Source organism: Salvelinus alpinus, chromosome 10 (genome assembly GCF_045679555.1).
Source record: "Salvelinus alpinus chromosome 10, SLU_Salpinus.1, whole genome shotgun sequence".
NCBI classification, from domain to species: Eukaryota; Metazoa; Chordata; class Actinopteri; order Salmoniformes; family Salmonidae; genus Salvelinus; species Salvelinus alpinus.
In genome coordinates, this window is record NC_092095.1 from 55821483 (window position 1) to 55844647 (window position 23165).

The 23165-nt window shown below is 42.1% G+C and overlaps 2 protein-coding genes across 3 annotated transcripts in view; one reads left to right on the forward strand and one right to left on the reverse strand.

Moving 5' to 3' along the window:
* Nucleotides 1–687: 687 nt before the first annotated feature.
* Nucleotides 688–4716, reverse strand: LOC139532290 (toll-like receptor 13). The gene is made up of 2 exons (XM_071329707.1): nucleotides 4459–4716; nucleotides 688–4079 (listed from the first exon to the last, which is right to left on the reverse strand). The coding sequence occupies exon 2, from the start codon at nucleotides 3937–3939 to the stop codon at nucleotides 1021–1023; it is 2919 nt and encodes a 972-aa protein (XP_071185808.1). The 5' UTR covers nucleotides 3940–4079; nucleotides 4459–4716; the 3' UTR covers nucleotides 688–1020.
* A 1985-nt stretch (nucleotides 4717–6701) lies between these two features.
* Nucleotides 6702–23165, forward strand: part of LOC139532293 (radixin-like) — a 32228-nt gene continuing 15764 nt past the window's right edge. For both annotated transcript variants that reach the window (XM_071329711.1, XM_071329712.1), the window contains exons 1-2: nucleotides 6702–6971; nucleotides 10786–10875. In XM_071329711.1, coding sequence (XP_071185812.1) covers nucleotides 10864–10875 — 12 coding nt within the window. In that variant the 5' untranslated portion in view covers nucleotides 6702–6971; nucleotides 10786–10863. The remainder of the gene's footprint in view (nucleotides 6972–10785; nucleotides 10876–23165) is intronic.

A 23165-nucleotide genomic window follows, 5' to 3' on the forward strand; every position in this document is an offset into this window, starting at 1 on the left:
GCTAAAACCTTCAAAAAACCTAATGTGGCTTTGTCATTATGGAGTATTGGGTGTAGATTGATGAGGATTTAAAAAAACAAAAACATTTTCTACTAAGGCTGTAACGTAACAAAATGTGGGAAAAGTCAAGGGGTCTGAATACTTTCTGAATGCACTGTGAATCCGAAACACTCCATGTAGTATGGTATGTTAGGTTTGTCATGGCTGCATATGACAGATGGGTGGGCATATAACTCAAACATCTAGCAACCCAAAGGTTGCGAGATCGAATCTCATCACGGACAACTTTAGCATTTTAGCTAGTGAAGAACTGTTCAACTACTTACTACATTTTTGCTAATTAGTAACTACTTCGCTTATTAGCTAACCCTTCCCCTAACCCGAAACCCTTTAACCTAACTACTAAACTTAACCTTAAGCCCTAACCCCTAGCCTAGCTAACGTTAGTGAGTTAGCTAACATTAACCACCTAGCCACCAAGCTAGATTTCATAACATATATTATGTTTTACAAATTTGTCACATATTGTAAGTTTTGTATGAATACATACCAAACTAAAAATATCATACTAAATTTGGCCTCGAAGATATATGTACAGAATAATGTGAATTGCTCTGAGACCAGTTTGTCGGAAGCAGTGGATTGAGAACCAGCCCATGCAAAAAACCTGATAGCTTAAACTGACTTTGATGGGGATTTTTTTTATTATGTTACTGAGATTGACCCATGGGCGCATCAATACTCTTAGGAACTTCTTAAAGATGCACTCCAGGATGATAAGCACAGCAAAATTGTAACATACTATATAGTATGAAATAAATTCATAACATATCATAAGAATAGGTAAAAAAACACTTTAGATGGCGTAATACAACACAAAACAGGGACCACTTCTGGCTCGTGAGCACCACTTTCAAAAATACTGGCTGAAATTGTACAAAGGTTTGAGAGTGCACCTTTAATATTCTCATGTAAATAAGGTTCAGAGTGTGATGGTTGTTTCAAATCAAGGTTTCACAGTCACAGAGCCTGCACACCAGAGAGGATGGGATTTTCCTCAGAAGAGCCGTCCTTGGTCTCTAAAGCCAGCCGTAGTTGCTGCCAGAAGACCCCGGTGTGCACCCCAGCTCTGGGCCAGCTCAAGTAGGTGCGTCTCTTCACCAGCTTCCTCATCCGGTGGTAGGGTGACAGCTGGTGGGTAGGGATCTCCTCCAGGAACACCAGAATCAGGACGTCCTTCTGCTCATCAAAGAGCCGGAAGCTGGCCACCTGGATCTCCCGGGAGCACCACTCACTCTCCAGGTAGCGGCGGCTGATCACACAGATGGTCTTGCGGCTTCCGTAGATGCCGTCCATAATGTTGTCTATGATTGGTTTGCCTGGCTGGAAGTCCCGGTGGTGGAGACACAGCTTCCAGCCCTGCTCTCCCTCCAGCTCTGGCAGAAGCTCCCTCAGGACCCAGGGCTCATCGTGGGCGTTGTAGGAGATGAAGGCATCGTACTGACAGCCATGAGGCGTGTGCTTATTCCTTTGCTTGGTGTCATAGAGGAAAGCCAGGAAGAGGTAATAGCCGTAAATTACCTGCCATTTCAGGAAGTGGTAGGCAAAGGATGCTATCAGGGTGAGGAGGACCAGACAAGTGGTAGAGATGTAGTAGTGAAGTCCTAAGCGTACTATACAGAACTGAAGCTCAACATCCAACAGCTTGGTGTCCTTTAGATCGGCAGGATAGTTGCAGGTAAATTCTCCTGCACCAACAACTTGTGTTTGGTTGTCGCTCTCTATCCACTGGACAAACCAAGCATCGCTGCAGCCACAGGTGAAAGCATTGTCTTGCATGTCCAGGTATGTCAAGGCAGGGAGAGAACGCAACACTGTCTCATTGACTACTGTTATATCGTTCTTGCTCACCTGCAATAAAGTGACTCTACTGAGGTTTGCTCCTATGAGGAAATCTAAGGACTGAAGTCGGGCTTTGGACAGGTACAGGCTGTTGAGCCTTGGGATTGGGTGAAACAGCTTTGGAGTGAGGGCTGTGAACTCATTCTTACTGATATCTAGGAACCACAACCGGGGTGTGTAAATGAATGTGCCTGGGTACAGCTCCTTAATATTAAGACTCCCTGCCTGGAATGACAATAAAGATTTCAGTCCTTCAAGGAAGTTGATAGGTAGATGAGACAGTCCCTTGTGACGCTGACTAAATATCCTGAGGTTCTCCAGAGATGTCAGATGAGAGAAGGGTGGAGGGTTTAGTTTATCATCATTTACATATGTGATGTAATTACAGGATATATCAAGACTTTTTAAGAGTGGGAGTCCCATGAGCACAGTATTTCTTATGCCTATTTGAGTGATCTTATTTGAGCCCAGTTTAAGTTCTGTAAGGTTGACCAATCCCTCAAAGGCTCCATCTTCCATGCTGGCAATCTGATTGTCAAATAAAAGTAAAGTCTTGAGTGATGTTAAGCTTTTAAACTCTCCTTTTCTGATAGAGCTCAGTTTATTGCCTGCCAAGTTCATCATCTCAAGTTTGTGCAAAGCATTCATGAACGCATCATTCAAGGTCAGGATTTTGTTTGATCCCATTTTAAGGATCCTTAATTCTTTCAAATCCTGGAAAACACATGCCGGAAGGTTGGGGATTTGATTGTGGAAAATAATGAGTTCTGTGAGTTCTGTAAGATTGGAGAAATCTGAGCAGTCTAGTTTATTGATGATATTGAAGCTGAGATCCAGGATCTTCAGTGTCGGTAGATTTCTTGTGGCCTTTGGCACGAAAGAAAGCCTATTGTGGCCCAGTTTCAAAGCACTTATTTGCTCTATTGATCTGAATGAAAAGTCAGACAGCTGAGTAAGACCAGTATTTGATATGTCCACTTCTGTCAGGTGTTTACATGACTGCAGAAATTCCTCAGAGAGATTACCTATGTTGTTATATTCCAGCCGGAGCACACTGAGTGTAGGTATACGGCAGGCAATATCAGTGAGAGCCTTGATCTTGAGCCTTGAGCCGTTGACGAGGTCATGCAATCTCAGATGGACTAATGAGGAGTTGACAGTCTGCAGTACCATACCCATCCTCTCGAAAGACATATCAATGCCGCTCAAGTTGAGACGATTGACGTTTCTCAGAAAAGACCTGTCCAGCACATCCCATTCCATGTGTCCAAGTTGGCCACAGTAGGCGATGTCTAACACCTCAAGGTAAGGAAGAACATCTGCCGTGATCCTGAAGATTCCCAATGGATTCCGGGATAAATCCAACAGCCTCAGCTCTATAGACGTGTTTGATATTTCTTGTGACTGGAAAGAGGTGAATCTGTTGCTCCCAATGTACAACTCATGTAAGTGTGGTAATTGTACGATGGGCTGAACTTCCTTCATATTCTCAAGGTTGTTATTGGTTAAATTCACTGTCTTCAAACTGGAGAGAAGCTGAAAGGATGAGGAGCTGATGGTTGCAATGAGGTTGTTGTCCAGATGTAGCAGGGAGAGGTTGGCCAGGCCCTGAAACAAATGGTCTGACAGGGTTGTGAGTCTGTTATGAGCCAAACCCAGTTCCTGAAGAGCCTCTAGGTGTCCAAGAGCCCCATCGTCCACTTGAGAGATCTGGTTTCTGGACATGTTTAGAATTTTTAGGTTTGATAGGCCTTTAAAATCCAACTTTTCGATCTTGGAAATGTTATTCATGGACAAGTCTAAATTGCTTACTTTCCGCGGAATAGCTATAGGTATGACTTCAAGATTCCTGTTATAACAGAGTACTTTCATGTCAGAGGGGTCACTGAGATTACCCCGGATTGTGCAGTTTTTCAGGAAGTACCCACATGCTGGATCAGCTAGACCCCAGCAATACATCAGGAAACAAAGAAAGAGTCTCAGCTGAGAGAATGTAGACCCACTTTGTTTTCCTGGCATGGTTATCTTGAGTGTCATCGTGTTAGAGGCTTCCCACTGGGCACACACTGGTTGAATCAACGTTATTTCCACCTAATTTCAATGAAATGACGTTGAACCAACGTGGAATAGACGTTGAATTGACGTATGTGTCCAGTGGATTGACGTCTTCTTCAGTTCTAGAGTAAATAACAAGGAAAAATATAGTGACTAACTGTTACATGATTTTGGTGCTGGAAATATTACATAATGAGACAATCTAATTAAATTGCAATAACACTGATAGCTGTTGGTATTGTGGTCCTCAAAATAACTGACAGATGATTAATGATAGGTAATCCAATATATCAACATAGCTCACAAAAGTTTGCTTTACTGATAAAGACAAACTATATTAGAGAGGAAAAAAGGAGAAGACCACTATCAAATAAAAAATGAGTAGATAAGGGTAAAAACATTGTCTGAATAAGAGAAATCACAAAACATATTGTATCATATTTTTTAGGAGATAGACAATGAAAAACATAGCCAAAATACGTGGTAATTATTTTTACTCACAATTGTCAGAGGATAGTCACAGTGAACGATAGTGCAGCATAGGACTGTGATCACCTGAGTCCCGGTTCTACCACCGTGTTCCAAAGAGCGCTTCCCTGCCGTTTTACTTCACTATATTAAAACCCTTTGTTAATAAAATAATCTTAGTCTTGGATAACTTTTTGACTTGTAAGCACAGATACAGCACAAAGTGACTGGGTAGACTAGACACACCGCGTTGATTAAGTTAAAGGGACAGACGAGAGAGAGAGAGAAAATGTGTCATTCTCATTATTTGGGGGGAACATATGATTTACCATAAGTCAGGAGGAAGTGAGAAGAAAGTTATTGAGCAAACATCACAAAATTAGACTAGACACATCGCATTAAATTAAATTAGAGAGAGAGAGAGAGAGAGAGAGAGAGAGAGAGAGAGAGAGAGAGAGAGAGAGAGAGAGAGAGAGAGAGAGAGAGAGAGAGAGAGAGAGAGAGAGAGAGAAAAAAATAAATAAATAAATAAATAAATAAATAGAGTGGTCACACCCACTGAAAATACCCTGGTTTAAAAAAGACCCACCCACTGCCATGCTCAATGCAGTGAGAGAGAGAGGAAATGTGTCATTCTCATTATTTGGAGGGGAACAGATGATTTACCATAAGTGAGGAGGAAGTGAGAAGAAAGTTATTGAGCAAACATCACAAAATTGGACGTCAGAAGAAAATGCTGTTGCTGACCCCAATAATAAAATAAACATAGAATTAAGAAATCCTTTCTGAGAACTAAGATCTGAAGCAAATCTCTGAAACATCAAGTTATGTCTTATTGCTTGGTCAAGGAAATGTCTAAAACCAGTCTTTTAGAAGAGACACTTCTTTGGCTCCTTGGTGTAATAACAGTTTATGTCCACTAGATGACGCAATATACAAAGTTATGTGTTAGTAAAGAAGGCTCAGGATGGCAGGGAATGCAACATGGAATTAGTAACTTTTTCAAGAGGCTGGCCATTTAGGCTCACAGCAAATATAGCCTAACAAAACCAACTGATGAAACTTAAACAAAAAAAGCTTCACAGAGCTGAACATTATAAGTATTAGAATTTGGTCCATAATGTGTAACTCTCATGTTTGAATTCATTGCATTGCCTTGGTCGATTATTAAGTGAGGGAGAGTTATTTGTGTGCAGTGGTGTAAAGTACTTAAGTAAACATACTTTAAAGTACTACTTAAGTAGATTTTTGGGGTATCTGTACTTTACTTTACTATTTATATCTTTGACTACATTTAATTTTACTTCACTACATTCCTTAAGAAAATATTGTACTTTTTACTCCATACATTTTCCTTGACACCCAAAAGTATTCGTTACATTTTGAATGCTAAGCAGGACAGGAAAATGGTCCAATTCACGCACGTATAAACCAATAAATCCCTGGTCATCCATACTGCCTCTGATCTGGTGGACTCACTAAACACACATGCTTCGTTTGTAAATGATGTCTGAATGTTGGAGTGTGCCTGCCTATGGCTTTCCGCTAAAAAAAAATTATGGTGCTGTCTGCTTTGCTTAATATAAGGACTTTAAAATGATTTTAACTTTTGCTTTTGATTCTTAAGTATATTTTAGTAATTACATTTACTTTTGATAAATAAGTATATTTTAAACCAAATAGCTTTAGGCTTTTACTCAAGTATAGTTTTTCTGGGTGACTTTTACTTTTACTTGAGTAATTTTCTCAAGTATGATGATTGGGTACTTTTTCCACCACTGTTTGTGTGATACTCTGCGAAGACAAGCACTTCATGTTAAATGGTTCCGAGTTTTACAAAGTAAGTATGCGAGAAGTATTCACAGACATCATAGCAGACATAGTCCTTATTTGTGAGACAAAACTGATGTTCTTTATGATGTAATATAACTAATATAGATACTGTTTCCCTTTGTGCACTGACTTTCCCCTTGTTATTGTTCTATTTATCATTCATACTTCATAGACTATGTTCGATCCACAGGTGAAAGGAAAGAAAATGGAATAAAGGGAGATAGAAAGACATGTCTTTCTCATATCAAGGTGTGTGTGTGCCACCTGGCTTCAGGACAATTCGTAGGATTTGGTATGTTGATTTTCTCCCTCCATTTAGTATGATATATATTGTGTGTGTACACACAAATGAGTGTATACACAACTATGACTGTATAGTGTACACCCACTGACACTGTTAGAATACTATATTTTAAAGTTGGGGGAGTTCTCATCGCTGCTGCAGAGCAGAGCGCGTACCCCGCACATATTAAATCAACCACGCTTGGCCTCGACTAGTCCGACAGCCATATTGAATGCCTTCACAAATCGCCTTACGGTGGATCTCAATTGCACGGTTTTCTCACTCATGCCCGTTCTAACAGGCTTCACGAGAAAATTGGAGGTGACAAGAGTACATGAAATATAGTCGTTTAGTTTACAGCGTGGATAACCGGAAAGCATTGAATACTCAGGATTTTGTCGGTCTTTGAAGCTGTAGTCCTTCTTCAGAGGTGAGTTTGTCTGTCTCTTTAGAAGAGCTTCTGCAAGCTGAGGAAAAAGGGGCGATTTTTGTGTACTCTGCGTGTTGTAAAAGTTGGCTAAGGCAGGCCTTCATTTCAAACTATTACTGATACATGTGAGAGAATTAAAACTGCCTTTATCTCTGAAAAACGTTTTTTGGAAGATCAGCTACTTTTATTATTTGCGCAGTAAGAATTTGCACTTAGATGAAAGCACAACATTAGGCTATGGGACACGCGGTCACATCTGTCTCGCGAAGATTTCAAAACTTGACTAAACTTATCTTGTTTGCAAAAACGTTTTTGTTAGTGTGACATGAACTGCCTCGTGTTATTAGACCTGAAACGTAGCCTATAATATAATTTCAGTTTTCCTTAACCATAGTGTATCATTATTAGCAAGTATAATTTCGTTTCATTAGTTGGGTTAACTTGTTACAATGTAGCATTGGCGCGTTTCGAAGGTTGTCATCTATTGCAAAGGGAGGCGGGCCGGTGACTAGTGTAACCAGTGTTGCAATGATTGTAACAATACTGCTCGACGCGATCACGGTCTATAAATTACAGTCTAGCCTACAAATAATTCCGTTACTTTCTACAGGCGCCAATACATAAGTAACGTTACCCCAGTGCCATAAACACCGGTCCTACCCAACGTTTTTTAAGCATGACCATATTTTTCCCACAAAATAATCACCAACTGTACATAAGTGCTTCACCCGTCTATCTTACTAAACTTAACTCAATTTACCATCTACTTGAAACATGTTGAGGGTCATTAATGGTAATGAACCAAATATTGGGAGTGTTTGCCCATGACTCAATGCACTGCATCAGAGGTGCAAACAATGTTACAACTTATCACTGACAGTCTGATAGGGCCGGGAAGATACCAGTATCGCGATATTCGTTATTGTTAGTGTCATTGGCAAGCAAACCAAACATAAAGCAGATTTAACTTCTCTCCATTTTATCCCTCCATTACCCAAAAGGCTCAGGCTTTTCTGTTTACATCTACACGGCCAGTGCCCCTGTCTCAGTGGGCCATAGCTCCAGCTGACCTGCTCTCACATGGGGCCAAAGCTGTCGTTTACATCACAATGGCTAACTGTGAACTTTAACACCTTTTCACAAAGCAACTGTATAGATTATGCAGAGGTCGTTGATTCTGCTCTTCACAAGTCCTCATTGTCAGCCCTAGCTATGAAAACTCAATTTCCCAGTATAACATCAGTATACACTAAGTGTAAAGGCGTCATCACTTCATGCTTCAGTTCGACTGGCACCTACCTGAACTCAGCTGGTTGAACTGAACGAGTGTGCTCGCATAGTCCCTTACGAGACCTTTTCTAGAAAAACTAGAAAAAAGCGGCAATAGTACTGTTTGTGCGTCTTGATATGCCGTAGCCAATATGCGCTTCCTCAAAATAGTTAGAATTCATCTAAAATAACTCAATTAATCTGTAATTCGTTTTGACTTTTTTCCAAGGATGTTTGGTGCAGTATTTCTCAAGTGAAAACATTTGCATTAAAAAAAGTTGCGTCTTGTTGAATGGCAACACACTTAATTAAATCATCTCTACTGTTGACCAATCACCTACGAAGAGGCCTCGACTTCGGCTGCCTATTTCGGCTTGTCTCGAAAAATGTTTGTGTGCATGAACAACCGAGAAAAAAAACGTGCCAAAATGTTGTCATAATATATGCAAGAACTGTTTTGGATGGAATGCATGCAGAAGCCTTAACACTGGTGTTAGTTGAAAAGCAGCACTGGGCAAAAAGGGTAAATATCAAGGGGTGTCTTTATCTGTATATTTGACATTTCATTAGATATAAGGAGTAGACATGCTCCAGAAACACATGTCCTTCATTTAATATATTGAGATAGGATATTCTCCCTAATGGGACAGTTTCTACAGGCATCCAATCCGGACCTCAGAAATCTCCCTACTACTGTATGAGTCCAGGGAGATATCAGGGGTGAGATCCCTTCAAGACATGCCCCTGATGCGCGTGCGCCCGCTTACATATTCGTGGAACATTTTAACTCAGGAAAGGGTATGTGTCAACATGCTGACATATCTAAGCCTTTATGCTTAGGCATGAACTAATCCACATACTTTCAGAAATGTATCATATCTGTAGTCATTACCTGATGATTTATGGATCCGTACTTATCCCCAAATGATTCATTTCAATAGATATCCTTACATGATATGTAATATTCATCCTCATATGTCTGATCGAAAATGGACTATATCAGACTCATGATCAATGTCCAGCATCCAAATGATTTGACCTGTTCAGGCACTGAAAATCACCGTGCTTCTTCACATGAAGGGGACATATCTGAGCATACAGCACCATATTCAGTAGTAGGCTACAAGGCATGGAAAAGCAAATGTCAGATTTAATCCAAATACAAAAAAATCTGCTATTTCTGTTTTAAAAAATGCAGCATAGCAAATCCAGAGCTCCAATCAGAACACCTGTTTTCTGTAAAGATACAAACGTAGGCCAATCTTTGCTAAAAATGGATTTGATTTAATTAACAGAAAATAAAAGTTGCACTCAATCCCCCTGCCAGCCCTGTTTGTTAAGAACGATGGATGCGATGGGTGCAGATTGGGTCGTCAGCGGCGGTCCCTGGCAGTCCAGACCCTACGTGGTGGTAGTGTTGGTCTGTGATCCACTCCAAACTGTCAATGCATAAATCATTCATCAAAATAGTGTCGATATTGCAAGAAAATACTGTCATTTCGCATAACCATCCAACAAGGTAGCTACGTACCTGCTTCATTCATGACGAGAAAGCGAACTGGTACAAACTAGCTAGCCAAGTTGCTGGTTAGCTATCTTATATTAACCAGTAATACAAAATACACCCAAACCTATTCCCTGAAGGGAAAGAAATGTTATTTGTTAGCTAGCTAGGCTACCAGTTAGCTTTTACGCTCCCGCTAATTAGCTAGCCTTCTTGGTTCTAGTTACTAAGATAAATAAACATCTCAAATTAGATACTCACTTTAGCTTGAACTTATTTGAGGTATTTTCGGAACATTTTCTTATTTCTTTGTTTCTCCAGTTGTCAGTTAGACCACACACCGTTTGCAATCTAAAAAATGACATCAGACTCCTTTTCAGAAAAAGGGTTATTCTTGTTGCTAGGCTACCAGTTACAGTGCTTTTAGCTTGCGGTTTTGTGTGTGCCTTTATGTAGATGGAATACAAAAAGTTCACCAAGTGTCAAAGAATTATATGGATTTAATATTTGTAAAATTATTGAACATGTCCTCAAAATTCAAATAAGCATTAGCAATTGTCCTTATTTAGCATATCAAAAAGCATATCAGAATACTGATTATGAACCTCAGCATATGCATTGCTTGTGCTGAGAAAATATACTATGCAGGCCTACTGTCAGTATTTGTCAACATATAGAGAAAATAAGATGTCCACATAGGCCTATCTCAGGATATCTAATGACTCAATATCTGGCCATATCATGTATGATATCCGAAGGGAATCCCAAAATGATTTGTGCATGAAAGAAAAATATGGTTTCATATTTGACAATTTATTGTCCTTATTTATTTATTTCTGTCCTGTGGTGACCCTGACACCACAGTGACAATATCATCGTCAGCCTCTCTCTACCCACTGTCCTGAACTCCCTTTCCTCGCTTTCATCTGTTCCCCTTTGCCCTGGTTTTTCTGTCTCATCCATGCGTTGCATCAGATGTTCTACCTGCATTAGATCTGCTACAATGTCCCCATAACTGAACTGATCTTCTCTGTCTCCCAGGTCCTGTGAAACAGGGAAGCTATCCGTCCTGTGAGTTGTCTTCTCAGCTGCCGGGTGAAGGGAGGAGAGGAGACAAACATGCCGAAACCGGTAAGACCTCAGAAACTGAACTATGAGCTGAATTATAATGCAGTGGAAAGGACAAGATAACCAATTCTAAACCATCTGTGGTCTTCATTGGTCAGACTGCTTCCTGTCTAGTCGATGGGAGCTTAGTTTGTACTGCTGGCAACACAAGGGATGTGGGTTGACTTCCTACTTGGGCCACATGCACTGACCTGACTATTGACTGTCTAAGATGCTCTGGGTAAGACTAGTGTCTTGAGTGTACGGGAAGTGTGTATGTGCTTGTACCTCCCACCCTCTGTCACCCTTGCCCTTGATGGTTCCCTTCCAAGACCCATGGTGTGATGTAGTGTAGGGCTGTGTGTATGTCTGCCTCCCAGGCTCTCAGCCCATCTCAGGCACAGACACAGAGCCAGAGGCTCTGCAACACTGCTGCTATTGTTTCCAGCTAATTGGACAGCAAGAATACCAGGGCCCTCTGCTGTACAAGAGACGCCAAAACAAACCGTTCAATGCAGTGCATGGTGTCAGATATCCACGGAACATTCTCACTGTTTCTCCTAGTTTCTCTGTTCATGTCTTAAGAAGCAGGTCGGGACATGGAGTTAGAGGATGAGTCATGTGGTTCTGTTGCACAACTCCTACTTTGATTGTATGCTTAGTTATGATAACGGGTTTGGTTTACGGTCCCTGGAGGAAAACTTTGTAGGGGAGAGAGCCTTTTGGAAGCCCTGGTAGGGGAACTGTTCTTGCCTGAGACTGGAGTTAAGGAGGGCTGGTTTTGTCAAATTATTAAGATGGCAGTTGGCTATACACACTCCTCTCTCCTTGTGGATATATTGGGAATCTGGGGTGGTGGGGGAATGGCAGTGGAGAGAGGCGCAGACATGCACTGATGATGTCGTCATCCTCTGACTCTGTCTCCTGAGTCATCAGCGCACCGCCCCAACTAGAGGTCGACCGATTTATGATTTTTCAACGCCGATACCGATTATTGGAGGACAAAAAAAGCCGATACCGATTAATCAGCCGATATATATATCATACACACACACACATTTTTGTAATAATGACAATTGCAACAATACTGAATGAACAATGAACACTTTTATTTTAACTTAATATAATACATAAATAAAATCAATTTAGTCTCAAATAACATGAACATATGTTAAAACGAACCACCAGCTTTCATGGGTCTTCAATATTCCCAGTTAAGAAGTTTTAGGTTGTAGTGCAGAAAGCAGAGCTTGTCTGCATGGTCCCCTGTCAGTCTGCTCCTCCGCGAAACACAGACCTTATTTGAAGTAGATCAAGACATTCTCTATGGAAGACATGAACGGTAAAATAACGAAGGAACCCCTTTCAAGTTCAGCCGCAAGTTATTACAGGAATTATAACGCGTCGACTATTTCTCTCTAAACCATATACCTTTGACTAATCCGGAAACTATCGCCTCGAAAACAAAACGTTTATTCCGTTCCGTATTTTATCTAACGGGTGGCATCCATGAGTCTAAATATTCCTGTTACATTGCACAACCTTCAATGTTATGTCATAATTACGTAAAATTCTGGCAAATTAGTTCGCAAAGAGCCAGGCGGCCCAAACTGTTGCATATACCCTGACTCTGCGTGCAATGAACGCAAGAGAAATGACACAATTTCACCTGGTTAATATTGCCTGCTAACCTGGATTTCTTTTAGCTAAATATGCAGGTTTAAAAATATATACTTGTGTATTAATTTTAAGAAAGGCATTGATGTTTATGGTTAAGTACACATTGGAGCAATGACAGTCATTGATTGTTTTTTGTAAGATAAGTTTAATGCTACCTAGCAACTTACTTTAGCTTACTGCACTCCTCGTGGAGTGCAATGTAATCAGGTGTTAGAGCATTGGACTAGTTAACTGTAAGGTTGCAAGATTGGATCCCCCGAGCTGACAAGGTTAAAAATCTGTCGTGCTGCCCCTGAACAAGGCAGAACGTTCCTAGGCTGTCATTGAAAATAGGAATGTGTTCTTTAACTGACTTGCCTAGTTAAATAAAGATTAAATAAAGGTGTAAAAAATGTATAAATAAAATCGGAAAATCGGCGCCCAAAAATAGCGATTTCCGATTGTTATGAAAACTTGAAATCGGCCCTAATTAACCGGCCATTCCGATTAATCGGTCGACCTTTAGTCCCAACACAGCGCACTGTCCCAACACAGCACACCGTCCCAACACAGCAGGAACAGGCCAGGCATCCTTTTCTATAAGGACAATGCCACTGTCAAAGGCACTAGAGAATAGTATGTCCCCCAGAGTTTGTCAGCCACCCAGGGGCCACTCAAAGGCTCTTAAAAACCACCAAGGGGAATTCAGGGTGGCTGAATTCTGATCTGGAATATCCATAAGTTTCATTTATCCATTAATCCTTAGCCTACAATTTCCATGCCCCCACGGCAATCTAATTAACATACAGTGCATTTGGAAAGTATTCAGACCCCTTGACCTTTTTGAAATTTTCTTACATTATAGCATTATTCAAAAAAACATTCTCAGCAATCTACACACAATACCCCATAATGGAAAAGTGAAAACGGGTTTCTAGAAATGTTATCAAATTTATTTTAAAAAAAACTACGGTAATTTACATAGGTATTACAAAGGCGCACACCTGTCTATATAAGATCCCACAGTTGGCGGTGCATGTCAGCAAAAACCGAGCCGTGAGGTCGAAGGAATTGTTCGTAAAGCTCTGAGATAGGATTGTGTCGAGGCACAGATCTGGGGACGGGTACCAAAACATTTCTGCAGCATTGAAGGTCCCCAAGGCCTCATTGTTAAATGGAAGAAGTTTGGAACCACCAAGTCTTCCTAGAGCTGGCCGCCCTGCCAAACTGAGCAATTGGGGGAGAAGGGCCTTGGTCAGGGAGGTGACCAAGAACCTTATGGTCACTCTGACAGAGCTCCAGAGTTCCTCTGTGGAGATGGGAGAACCTTCCAGAAGGTCAACCAGCTCTGCAGCACTCCACCAATCAGGCCTTATGGTAGTGGCCAGACAGAAGCCACTCCTCAGTAAAAGACACATGACAGCCTGCTTGGAATTTGCCAAAAGGCACCTAAAGGAACAAGATTCTCTGGTCTGATGAAACCAAGATTGAAATCTTTGGCCTGAATGCCAAGTGTCACATCTGGAGGAAACCTGGCACCATTCCTATGATGAAACGTGGTGGCAGAGGCATGCTGTGGGGATGTTTTTCAGCGACAGGGACTGGGAGACTAGTCTGGATCACAGGAAAGATGAATGGAGCAAAGTACAGAGATCCTTGATGAAAACCTGCTCAGGACCTCAGACTGGGGTGAAGGTTCACCTTCCAACAGTACAACAACCCTAAGCACACAGCCAAGACAACGCAGGAGTTTTTTCTGTTCAAGTCTATGAATGTCCTTGAGTGGCCCAGCCAGAGCCCGGACTTGAAAATAGCTGTGCAGCTCCGCTCCCCATCCAACCTGACAGAGCTTGTATTTTTTTGGATACCTTAAGGGGTCTTAAAATTCAAAATCAAATATCTAAGTAATTATTGGTTTGACCATCTTAAAACAATTCCATATGTTAGCTTAGAACCCCTCCCCCAGCTTAGACGGGTCTTAGACTCTAGGTTAACCCAGCTACATTTCATGACGGGGTTAGTTAACCTGTTTTTAAAATTGCTCTGAGGATGAAACATTTTAATATGTTCAAAATGGCTTTGGGAAGTCAAATGGCTCATAACTCAGAATGGCAGGCTGCTAAGTAGAGCTGAGAGGCCACGTGCTTGTTTTGTACTCCAGGTCAGGCCTGTGTTTTGCTGTGCTGGTAGCCCACCTCTGGGGTAGGTGTAACAGTGTGAGGTCAGGGGGGTTGGGGTAGCCTATACTGAAAAACCTGCATTATTCATTGGACATAAGAACTGCCACACTCTGACCAACACCCCCCCCCCCCCTTCCGTGAGCTTGGTGGGGGGGTGTTTGACCCGAAAAACTCCACAGGAAGGGGCCCCTGCAGGGACGTGCCTGTTTTCTCTGCCTTGTTTGCTGCAGAAGGGCTTGAGTGTGAATTGGGCCCATATAAATGGGCTGTGTCAACATCCTGTGGAAGAAGGGTAAGGGGAGAAGTAGGGTGAGGGGCTGTAAGTGGCGGATGGCTAGCTTTGTTTTCCGCTCTATTTCTGTCTGCTAGTGAAAGCCCTGCAAGGCCATAGTGAGCTCTGCCATATCACATAGATAAACCAACAACACAAAGTTGGAGCAGCATCCACTATCCTCACTCCTGCCTGTTGAAGTCCAAACAAATTGACTGGGCCCTAGTTAACGTTCTAGCCTGCCCATCTCTGCACAGTCCAGGGCTGCGTTGAGTACAAAAATGTAACGTTTAATTGAACTGAAATGGTGCTGTACTGAACAACCAGTTGAAAAACAGGGAGGGGATGGATTGTGCGTTCAAAATGCACCGCTGCCCTTTTAAATATCACTCATTGCTTCAAGCCACACCCACCGAACGGTGCAAACGTATCTGTCTGTTCAAGTACATACCAGAACGTTCATTACAAACCGTTCCGCAACGTAGCAAACGTTCAAGCGAACTGAACACACCCCTGTTCTATGAGTCTGAGTGGAGCGCCTCCTGATCCTGAGTACATGTGTAGGTGGGGGTCCTCCCCTCTCTCCCCAGTAGGGGGGTTAATCAGCCGGACAGACAGCTGCTCAGTGCCCAGCGGGCCAGATTAGCAACTCCTCTCTGACTAAAGGAGAGCAGTCCTGTGTGTGTGTGTGTGTTGTGTATGCTTGTGCGAGGCCTCCTCTCCTCTCAGCAAAGCCTTTGTAAACAGCTTATGGACAAACAGCTGCACATTTTACTGAGGGGGTTGTCTGAGAGGAGACTCATCCTCTAAACAACACGGAGAGATGCCATGACGAGCAACAGGATAAAGATTCTGACTGAAAAGTGTCTCAACTAACTTCTCTAGAACTCTCTCTCATACACACACACAAACTGTGTGGTCCAATAGGCCTTCCCTTTATCACCACTCTATTCATGCATGGCCTCTGTGGCATTTGGCCGTCCACATTTAGCTCTGCCCTACTGGCTCAGTCACATGGATGGTGGGAAACATGACCGCTAGAGGCAAAAGACAGATCCCTTTGACCATGTCCCTCACACACACTGATCACACTCCCAATTGACTTAATGAGTCCTCCTTAGATTCTTGTGCCGTTTTCTTCTAGGCCAGAATCAGAAACGGTGCTATCTCCAAGAGAAAGTGCTGATGTACTGTTTTTAGGTTGAAATCCACCAGTTGAATCACATTGATGCTTTATGTACTGTATTTGGGGTGTCATGAGTAACTGGGGCTTGGTTCAGTGGTGTTTTCAGAGGACATGATTAGCTGTGTGGGTGCTGTAGCACGTCTCTCCTCCCCCCTTCCTTCTGTCTACACACGGGACAGCCAGGGATTACGGAGAGCCGTCTGTCTCCCTGGCTATAGCTAGACTACTCTCTTCTCCTTCACACTCCGTGGGCTAGTTGTGTTTTTGGCTCAGATACACATATGCAGGCATACACACACACACACACACAGGCATACAGAGATACAGACAGGCATACAAACAGGCAGACGCACACACACATAGGGTGAAGTCTAACAAAGGTCAGCACTTTCACAGCTGATTGCTGGTGGCAGGCAGCCCCCACACAAACACCAGGAAAGGGACATACAAGACTTCTGTCGGAAACACAAGTTAAGCACTTGACTCCCCATAACAGCTTTGTCACTCTGATACCCAACAAGGCGTCCGTTTGTCCTGCCGACACTGCATGTTGCTACTTCATTATGTAACGAGACAAAGGCATGGTCTGTCCGAGTCAGTTTATCACAGTTAGTTCTTTAGGAAAGACTTGTTACTTTTAACCCTTTAACGAGTACGATCATGTATTTGTGATCATTGTTGAGTGGTGCCTGCAGCGTATGATCACAAATGTGGTTGAAACAGTAGCAACAAATTTCACCTTTTATTGTAAAAGATAAATGCAAATTTCCATCATCCAAACAGCACGGAACACATCCACAGCTAAACTCATTCCATAAACCATGACAAAAAAACTAAACAACAGCTAGACTTTTTTTACAATATACCACAAGGGAGAAATGTAATATTGTTTAGAGAAGAGATGCGTGTCAGCTAACAGAAGCTAAATTCTTTGATGGCGGCCATGTTTGTTTGTTTGATGTGCTGAAAACTCCCCAATCCTAGAATGCCGTTCACTATAAGACGAAAATAAACAAAATCAAAGATGGCTGCGCTTATTGCCTGAAAAATATGAACTTAGTTTAGCCACTTTACAGCATATTACAAATCGTTGATGTACTTGTTAGTGTATACAAGAACCAGAGCACATGACTTGACAAGTCGTTTACCGTTTTTGACAAATCACAAAGCAAGTCAAATGTTTTCACCTCACAGATCATCACGAAAGCTAAACAGGGATTAAACCGTTTTAGGGGGGTTTGTGTGGGGGGTTTTCAAGTCCATGGGGGATAGAAATGGGTGAAGGTATCGTGGGGGGATATGATGCAGGAAATATTACTATGATGGGGGATTTATCAATAAATGGGGGGGCAAACACAGAAGTTTATACACTAAATAAAACCCCTGGAAAAGGGGGTCTGAGCTGGCAACCCTGAGGTACCAAAGTTACAATCTGAGTGTTCAAAACAAGTGTTCAAAACAACTGAGAAATCTGACTTCCGACTTCAGTGCGTTCAAGACAAATGGGAACTCTGGGGGGGAGCTCCGACTGGGGGAAATTGCTTTGCACTGTCATCCAACTCGGGAACTCGTTCCTCTTTCTAGAGCTCTGACTTTCTGACCTGAAGATCATTGACGTCATGATTTTATCTAGTATTTTTTTTTCACAGTTGTTTTGAAAGCCCCATAAATCAGTCGAGTGAACTATCCCTTGTTATAACGTCTTTGGTCTGACAGACGCTTACATGACAACCAGAATGCATTGTATGACGTCAACAAACATGGCGCCACACATAGCCGGCAAAAAAGCTTAGCATTAGCTCATCATAATCAGTGCAACATTCAATAAAGTATTTTACACACGTGTCCATTACAATCTCTGCAATAATTCAGAATGCATGATTTGTCACCAGTACTTGAAAACGTGAATAAAACAGTAAATACATTAGGATCCATACATACATACGGTGTGCTACAGCAGAAAGGACAACACGATATACAGAAAATAGACACTTACTTTGATAGGAACGCACACATGTCTAAAGTCCAATTTGTAAGGAAAACAACCACGAAGGCAATGCGGGTGCCAGCCTGAAAATGTGCTGTGGGAAAATGTTGTGCAAGACCTGTTCTGACTAGATGCACAATGTTTCATACTTGATCTGGGGAAACACTAGGGAAGTGCTTGGGCTTTCGTTGAAGAGAGAAGTTTGTCCGACTTAGTAAAGCCTCAAACATAAATTGTCCGCAACAGTGAAATGGGCTGCAACTTATGTGAATTAACGAGGAGGTGGAAAAACTTGTTAGAATATAGTTTGAAATTAAGAAGCTGAAACATATCTTAAAAGTAATTAGCAGGCAGCTTGCCTTGGTTTGAGGGCAGCGCGTGTAACTGTCCTGTTGCATAACAACCACATTTTGGAACAGTGAGAGCATTCTGACATCACGCACATGGAAAAACTTGTTAGAATATAGTTTGAAATTAAGAAGCTGAAACATATCTTAAAAGTAATTAGCAGGCAGCTTGCCTTGGTTTGAGGGCAGCGCGTGTAACTGTCCTGTTGCATAACAACCACATTTTGGAACAGTGAGAGCATTCTGACATCACGCACATGAATAAACTCACGCAGGGGTGACGGTTAGAGATTTTCCTCCACCTCTAAATTTTGCTCGCCTCAAGTAGAGTATATTGTGATAAATTGCAGGCCACACTACTTGCCTAGAGAGTTTTCAGCTATACTTTTCGTGGCTGTTTATTTACCACCACAGACAGATGCTGGCACTAAGACTGCACTCAGTCAGCTGTATAATGAAATAAGCAAACAGGAAACTACACACCCAGAGGCGGCGCTCCTAGTGGCCGGAGACTTTAATGCAGGGAAACTATAAATCATTTCGACCAAATTTCTATCAACATGTTAAATGTGCAACCAGAGGTAAAAAAAAATCTAGATCACCTGTACTCCACACACAGAGATGCGTACAAAGCTCTCCCTCGCCCTCCATTTGGTAAATCCGAAAACAACTCTATCCTCCTGATTACAGCTTACAAGCCAAAATTAAAGCATGAGGCACCAGTGACTCTGTCTATAAAAAAAAGTGTTCAGATGAAGCAGATGCTAAGCTACAGGACTGTTTTGCTATCACAGATTGGAACATGTTCCGGGAATCTTCCGATGGCATTGAGGAGTACACCACATCAGTCACTGGCTTTATCAATAAGTGCATTGAGGACGTCGTCTCCACAGTGACCGTACGTACTAGAGGTCGACCGATTACTCGGAATGGCGATTAATTAGGGCCGATTTTCAAGTTTTCGTAACAATCGGAAATCTGTATTTTTGGACACCGATTTGGCCGATTTTTATTATTATTATTATTATTATTATTTTTTAAATTAATTGTTTTTGTTTTTTTACAACTTTATTTAATCTTTTTAACTAGGCAAGTCAGTTAAGAACACATTCTTATTTTCAATGATGGCCTAGGAACGGTGGGTTAACTGCCTCGTTCAGGGGCAGAACGACAGATTTTTACCTTGTCAGCTCGGGGGATTCAATCTTGCAACCTTACAGTTAACTAGTCCAATGCTCTAACCATCTGATTACATTGCACTCCACGAGGAGCATGCCTTTACGCGAATGCAGTAAGCCAAGGTAAGTTGCTAGCTAGCATTAAACTTATCTTATAAAAAAACAATCAATCAATCATAATCACTAGTTAACTACACATGGTTGATGATATTACTAGTTTATCTAGCGTGTCCTGCGTTGCATATAATCGATGTGGTGCGTATCGTTGCTCCAATGTGTACCTAACCATAAACATCAATGCTTTTCTTAAAATCAATACACAGAAGTATATATTTTTAAACCTGCATATTTAGCTAAAAGAAATACAGGTTAGCAGGCAATATTAACCAGGTGAAATTGTGTCACTTTTCTTGCGTTCATTGCACGCAGAGTCAGTGTATATGCAACAGTTTGGGCCGCCTAATTTGCCAGAATTTTACGTAATTATGACATAACATTGAAGGTTGTGCAATGTAACAGGAATATTTAGACTTATGGATGTCACCCGTTAGATAAAATACGTAACGGTTCCGTATTTCACTGAAAGAATAAACGTCTTGTTTTCAAGATGATAGTTTCTGGATTCGACCATATTAATGACCTAAGGCTTGTATTTCTGTGTGTTATGTTATAACTAAGTCTATGATTTGATAGAGCAGTCTGACTGAGCGGTGGTAGGCAGCAGCAGGCTCGTAAGCATTCATTCAAACAGCACTTTTGTGCGTTTTGCCAGCAGCTCTTCGTTGTGCTTTGAGCATTGCGTTGTTTATGACTTCAAGCCTATCAACTCCCGAGATTAGGCTGGTTCTAACCGATGTGAAATGGCTAGCTAGTTAGTGGGGTGCGCGCTAATAGCGTTTCAAAAGTCACTCGCTCTGAGACTTGGAGTGGTTGTTCCCCTTGCTCTGCATGGGTAACGCTGCTTCGAGGTTGGCTGTTGTCGATGTGTTCCTGGTTTGAGCCCAGGTATGAGCGAGGAGAGGGACGGAAGCTATACTGTTACACTGGCAATACTAAAGTGCCTATAAGAACATCCAATAGTCAAAGGTTAATGAAATACAAATGGAATAGAGAGAAATAGTCCGATAATTCCTATAATAACTACAACCTAAAACTTCTTACCTGGGAATATTGAAGACTCATGTTAAAAGGAACCACCAGCTTTCATATGTTCTGAGCAAGGAACTTAAACGTTAGCTTTCTTACATGGCACATATTGCACTTTTACTTTCTTCTCCAACACTTTGTTTTTGCATTATTTAAACCAAATTGAACATGTTTCATTTTTTATTTGAGGCTAAATTGATTTTATTGATGTGTTATATTAAGTTAAAATAAGTGTTCATTCAGTATTGTTGTAATTGTCATTATTACAAATAAAATTAAAAAATCATCCGATTTAATCGGTATCGTCTTTTTGTGGTCCTCCAATAATCGCTATCGGTATCGGCGTTAAAATCATAATCGGTCGACCTCTAGTACGTACATACCCCAACCAGAAGCCATGGATTACAGGCAACATTCGCACTGAGTTAAAGGGTAGAGCTGCCGCTTTCAAGGTGCTGGACTCTAACCCGGAAGCTTACAAGAAATCCTGATATGCCCTGCAACGAACCATCAAACCAACGAACCATCAAACGGGCAAAGCGTCAATACAGGGCTAAGATTGAATCATATTACACCGGCTCCGACGCTCATCTTATGTGGCAGGGCTTGCAAACTATTACAGACTATAAAGGGAAGCACAGCTGCGAGCTGCCCAATGACACAAGTCTACCAGACGAGCTAAATCACTTCTATGCTCGCTTCGAGGCAAGCAACACTGAGGCATGCATGAGAGCATCAGCTCTCCGTAGCCGACGTGAGTAAGACCTTTTAAACAGGTCAACATACACAAGGCTGCGGGGCCAGACGGATTACCAGGACGTGTGCTCCGGGCATGTGCTGACCAACTGGCAGGTGTCTTCACTGACATTTTCAACATGTCCCTGTCTGAGTCTGTAATACCAACATGTTTCAAGCAGACCACCATAGTCCCTGTGCCCAAGAACACAAAGGCAACCTGCCTAAATGACTACAGACCCGTAGCACTCACATCCGTAGCCATGAAGTGCTTTAAAGGCTGGTAATGGCTCACATCAACACCATTATCCCAGAAACCCTAGACCCACTCCAATTTGCATACCGCCCAAACAGATACACAGATGATGCAATCTCTATTGCACTCCACACTGCCCTTGCCCACCTGTACAAAAGGAACACTTATGTGAGAATGCTATTCATTGACTACAGCTCAGCGTTCAACACCATAGTACCCTCAGCTCATCACTAAGCTAAGGATCCTGGGACTAAACACCTCCCTCTGCAACTGAATCCTGGACTTCCTGACGGGCTGCCCCCAGGTGGTGGGGTAGGTAGCAACACATCTGCCATGCTGATCCTCAACACTGGAGCTCCCCAGGGGTGCGTGCTCAGTCCCCTCCTGTACTCCCTGTTCACCCACGACTGCATGGCCAGGCACAACTCCAACATCATCATTAAGTTTGCAGACAACAACAGTGGTAGGCCTGAACACCGACAACGACGAGACAGCCTATAGGGAGGAGGTCAGAGACCTGGCCGGGTGGTGCCAGAATAACAACCTATCCCTCAACGTAACCAAGATTAAGGAGATGATTGTGGACTACAGGAAAAGGAGGACCGAGCATGCCCCTATTCTCATTGATGGGGCTGTAGTGGAGCAGGTTGAGAGCTTCAAGTTCCTTAGTGTCCACATCAACAACGAACTAGAATGGTACAAACACACCAAGACAGTCGTGAAGAGGGCACAACCCTTCTTTTACGCTGCTGCCACTCTCTGTTTATCATATATGCATAGTCACTTTAACTATACATTCATGTACATACTACCTCAATTGGCCCGACCAACCAGTGCTCCCACACATGGTCTAACCGGGCTATCTGCATTGTGTCCCGCCACCCACCACCCGCCAACCCCTCTTTTATGCTACTGCTACTCTCTGTTCATCATATATGCATAGTCACTTTAACCATATTTGCATGTACATTCTACCTCAATCAGCCTGACTAACCGGTGTTTGTATGTAGTCTCGCTACTTTTATAGCCTCACTACTGTATATAGCCTCGCTACTGTTATTTTTCACTGTCTTTTTCCTGTTTTTATTTCTTTACTTACCTATTGTTCACCTAATACCTTTTTTGCACTATTGGTTAGAGCCTGTAAGTAAGCATTTCACTGTAAGGTCTGCACCTGTTGTATTCGGCGCACGTGACAAATAAACTTTGACTTGATATTTGGAACTCGTGTGAAAAGGTTAGGAAATACTTGTTACTTAACGGGGGCCTTGTGGTGGTTGTTTGGTTTATTGGTGTACATAATCCCACCCCCTGACTGACTCTATCAGCTAATTGAGGGAGGGAACCTGACCTGAGTTTCTTAGAGGAA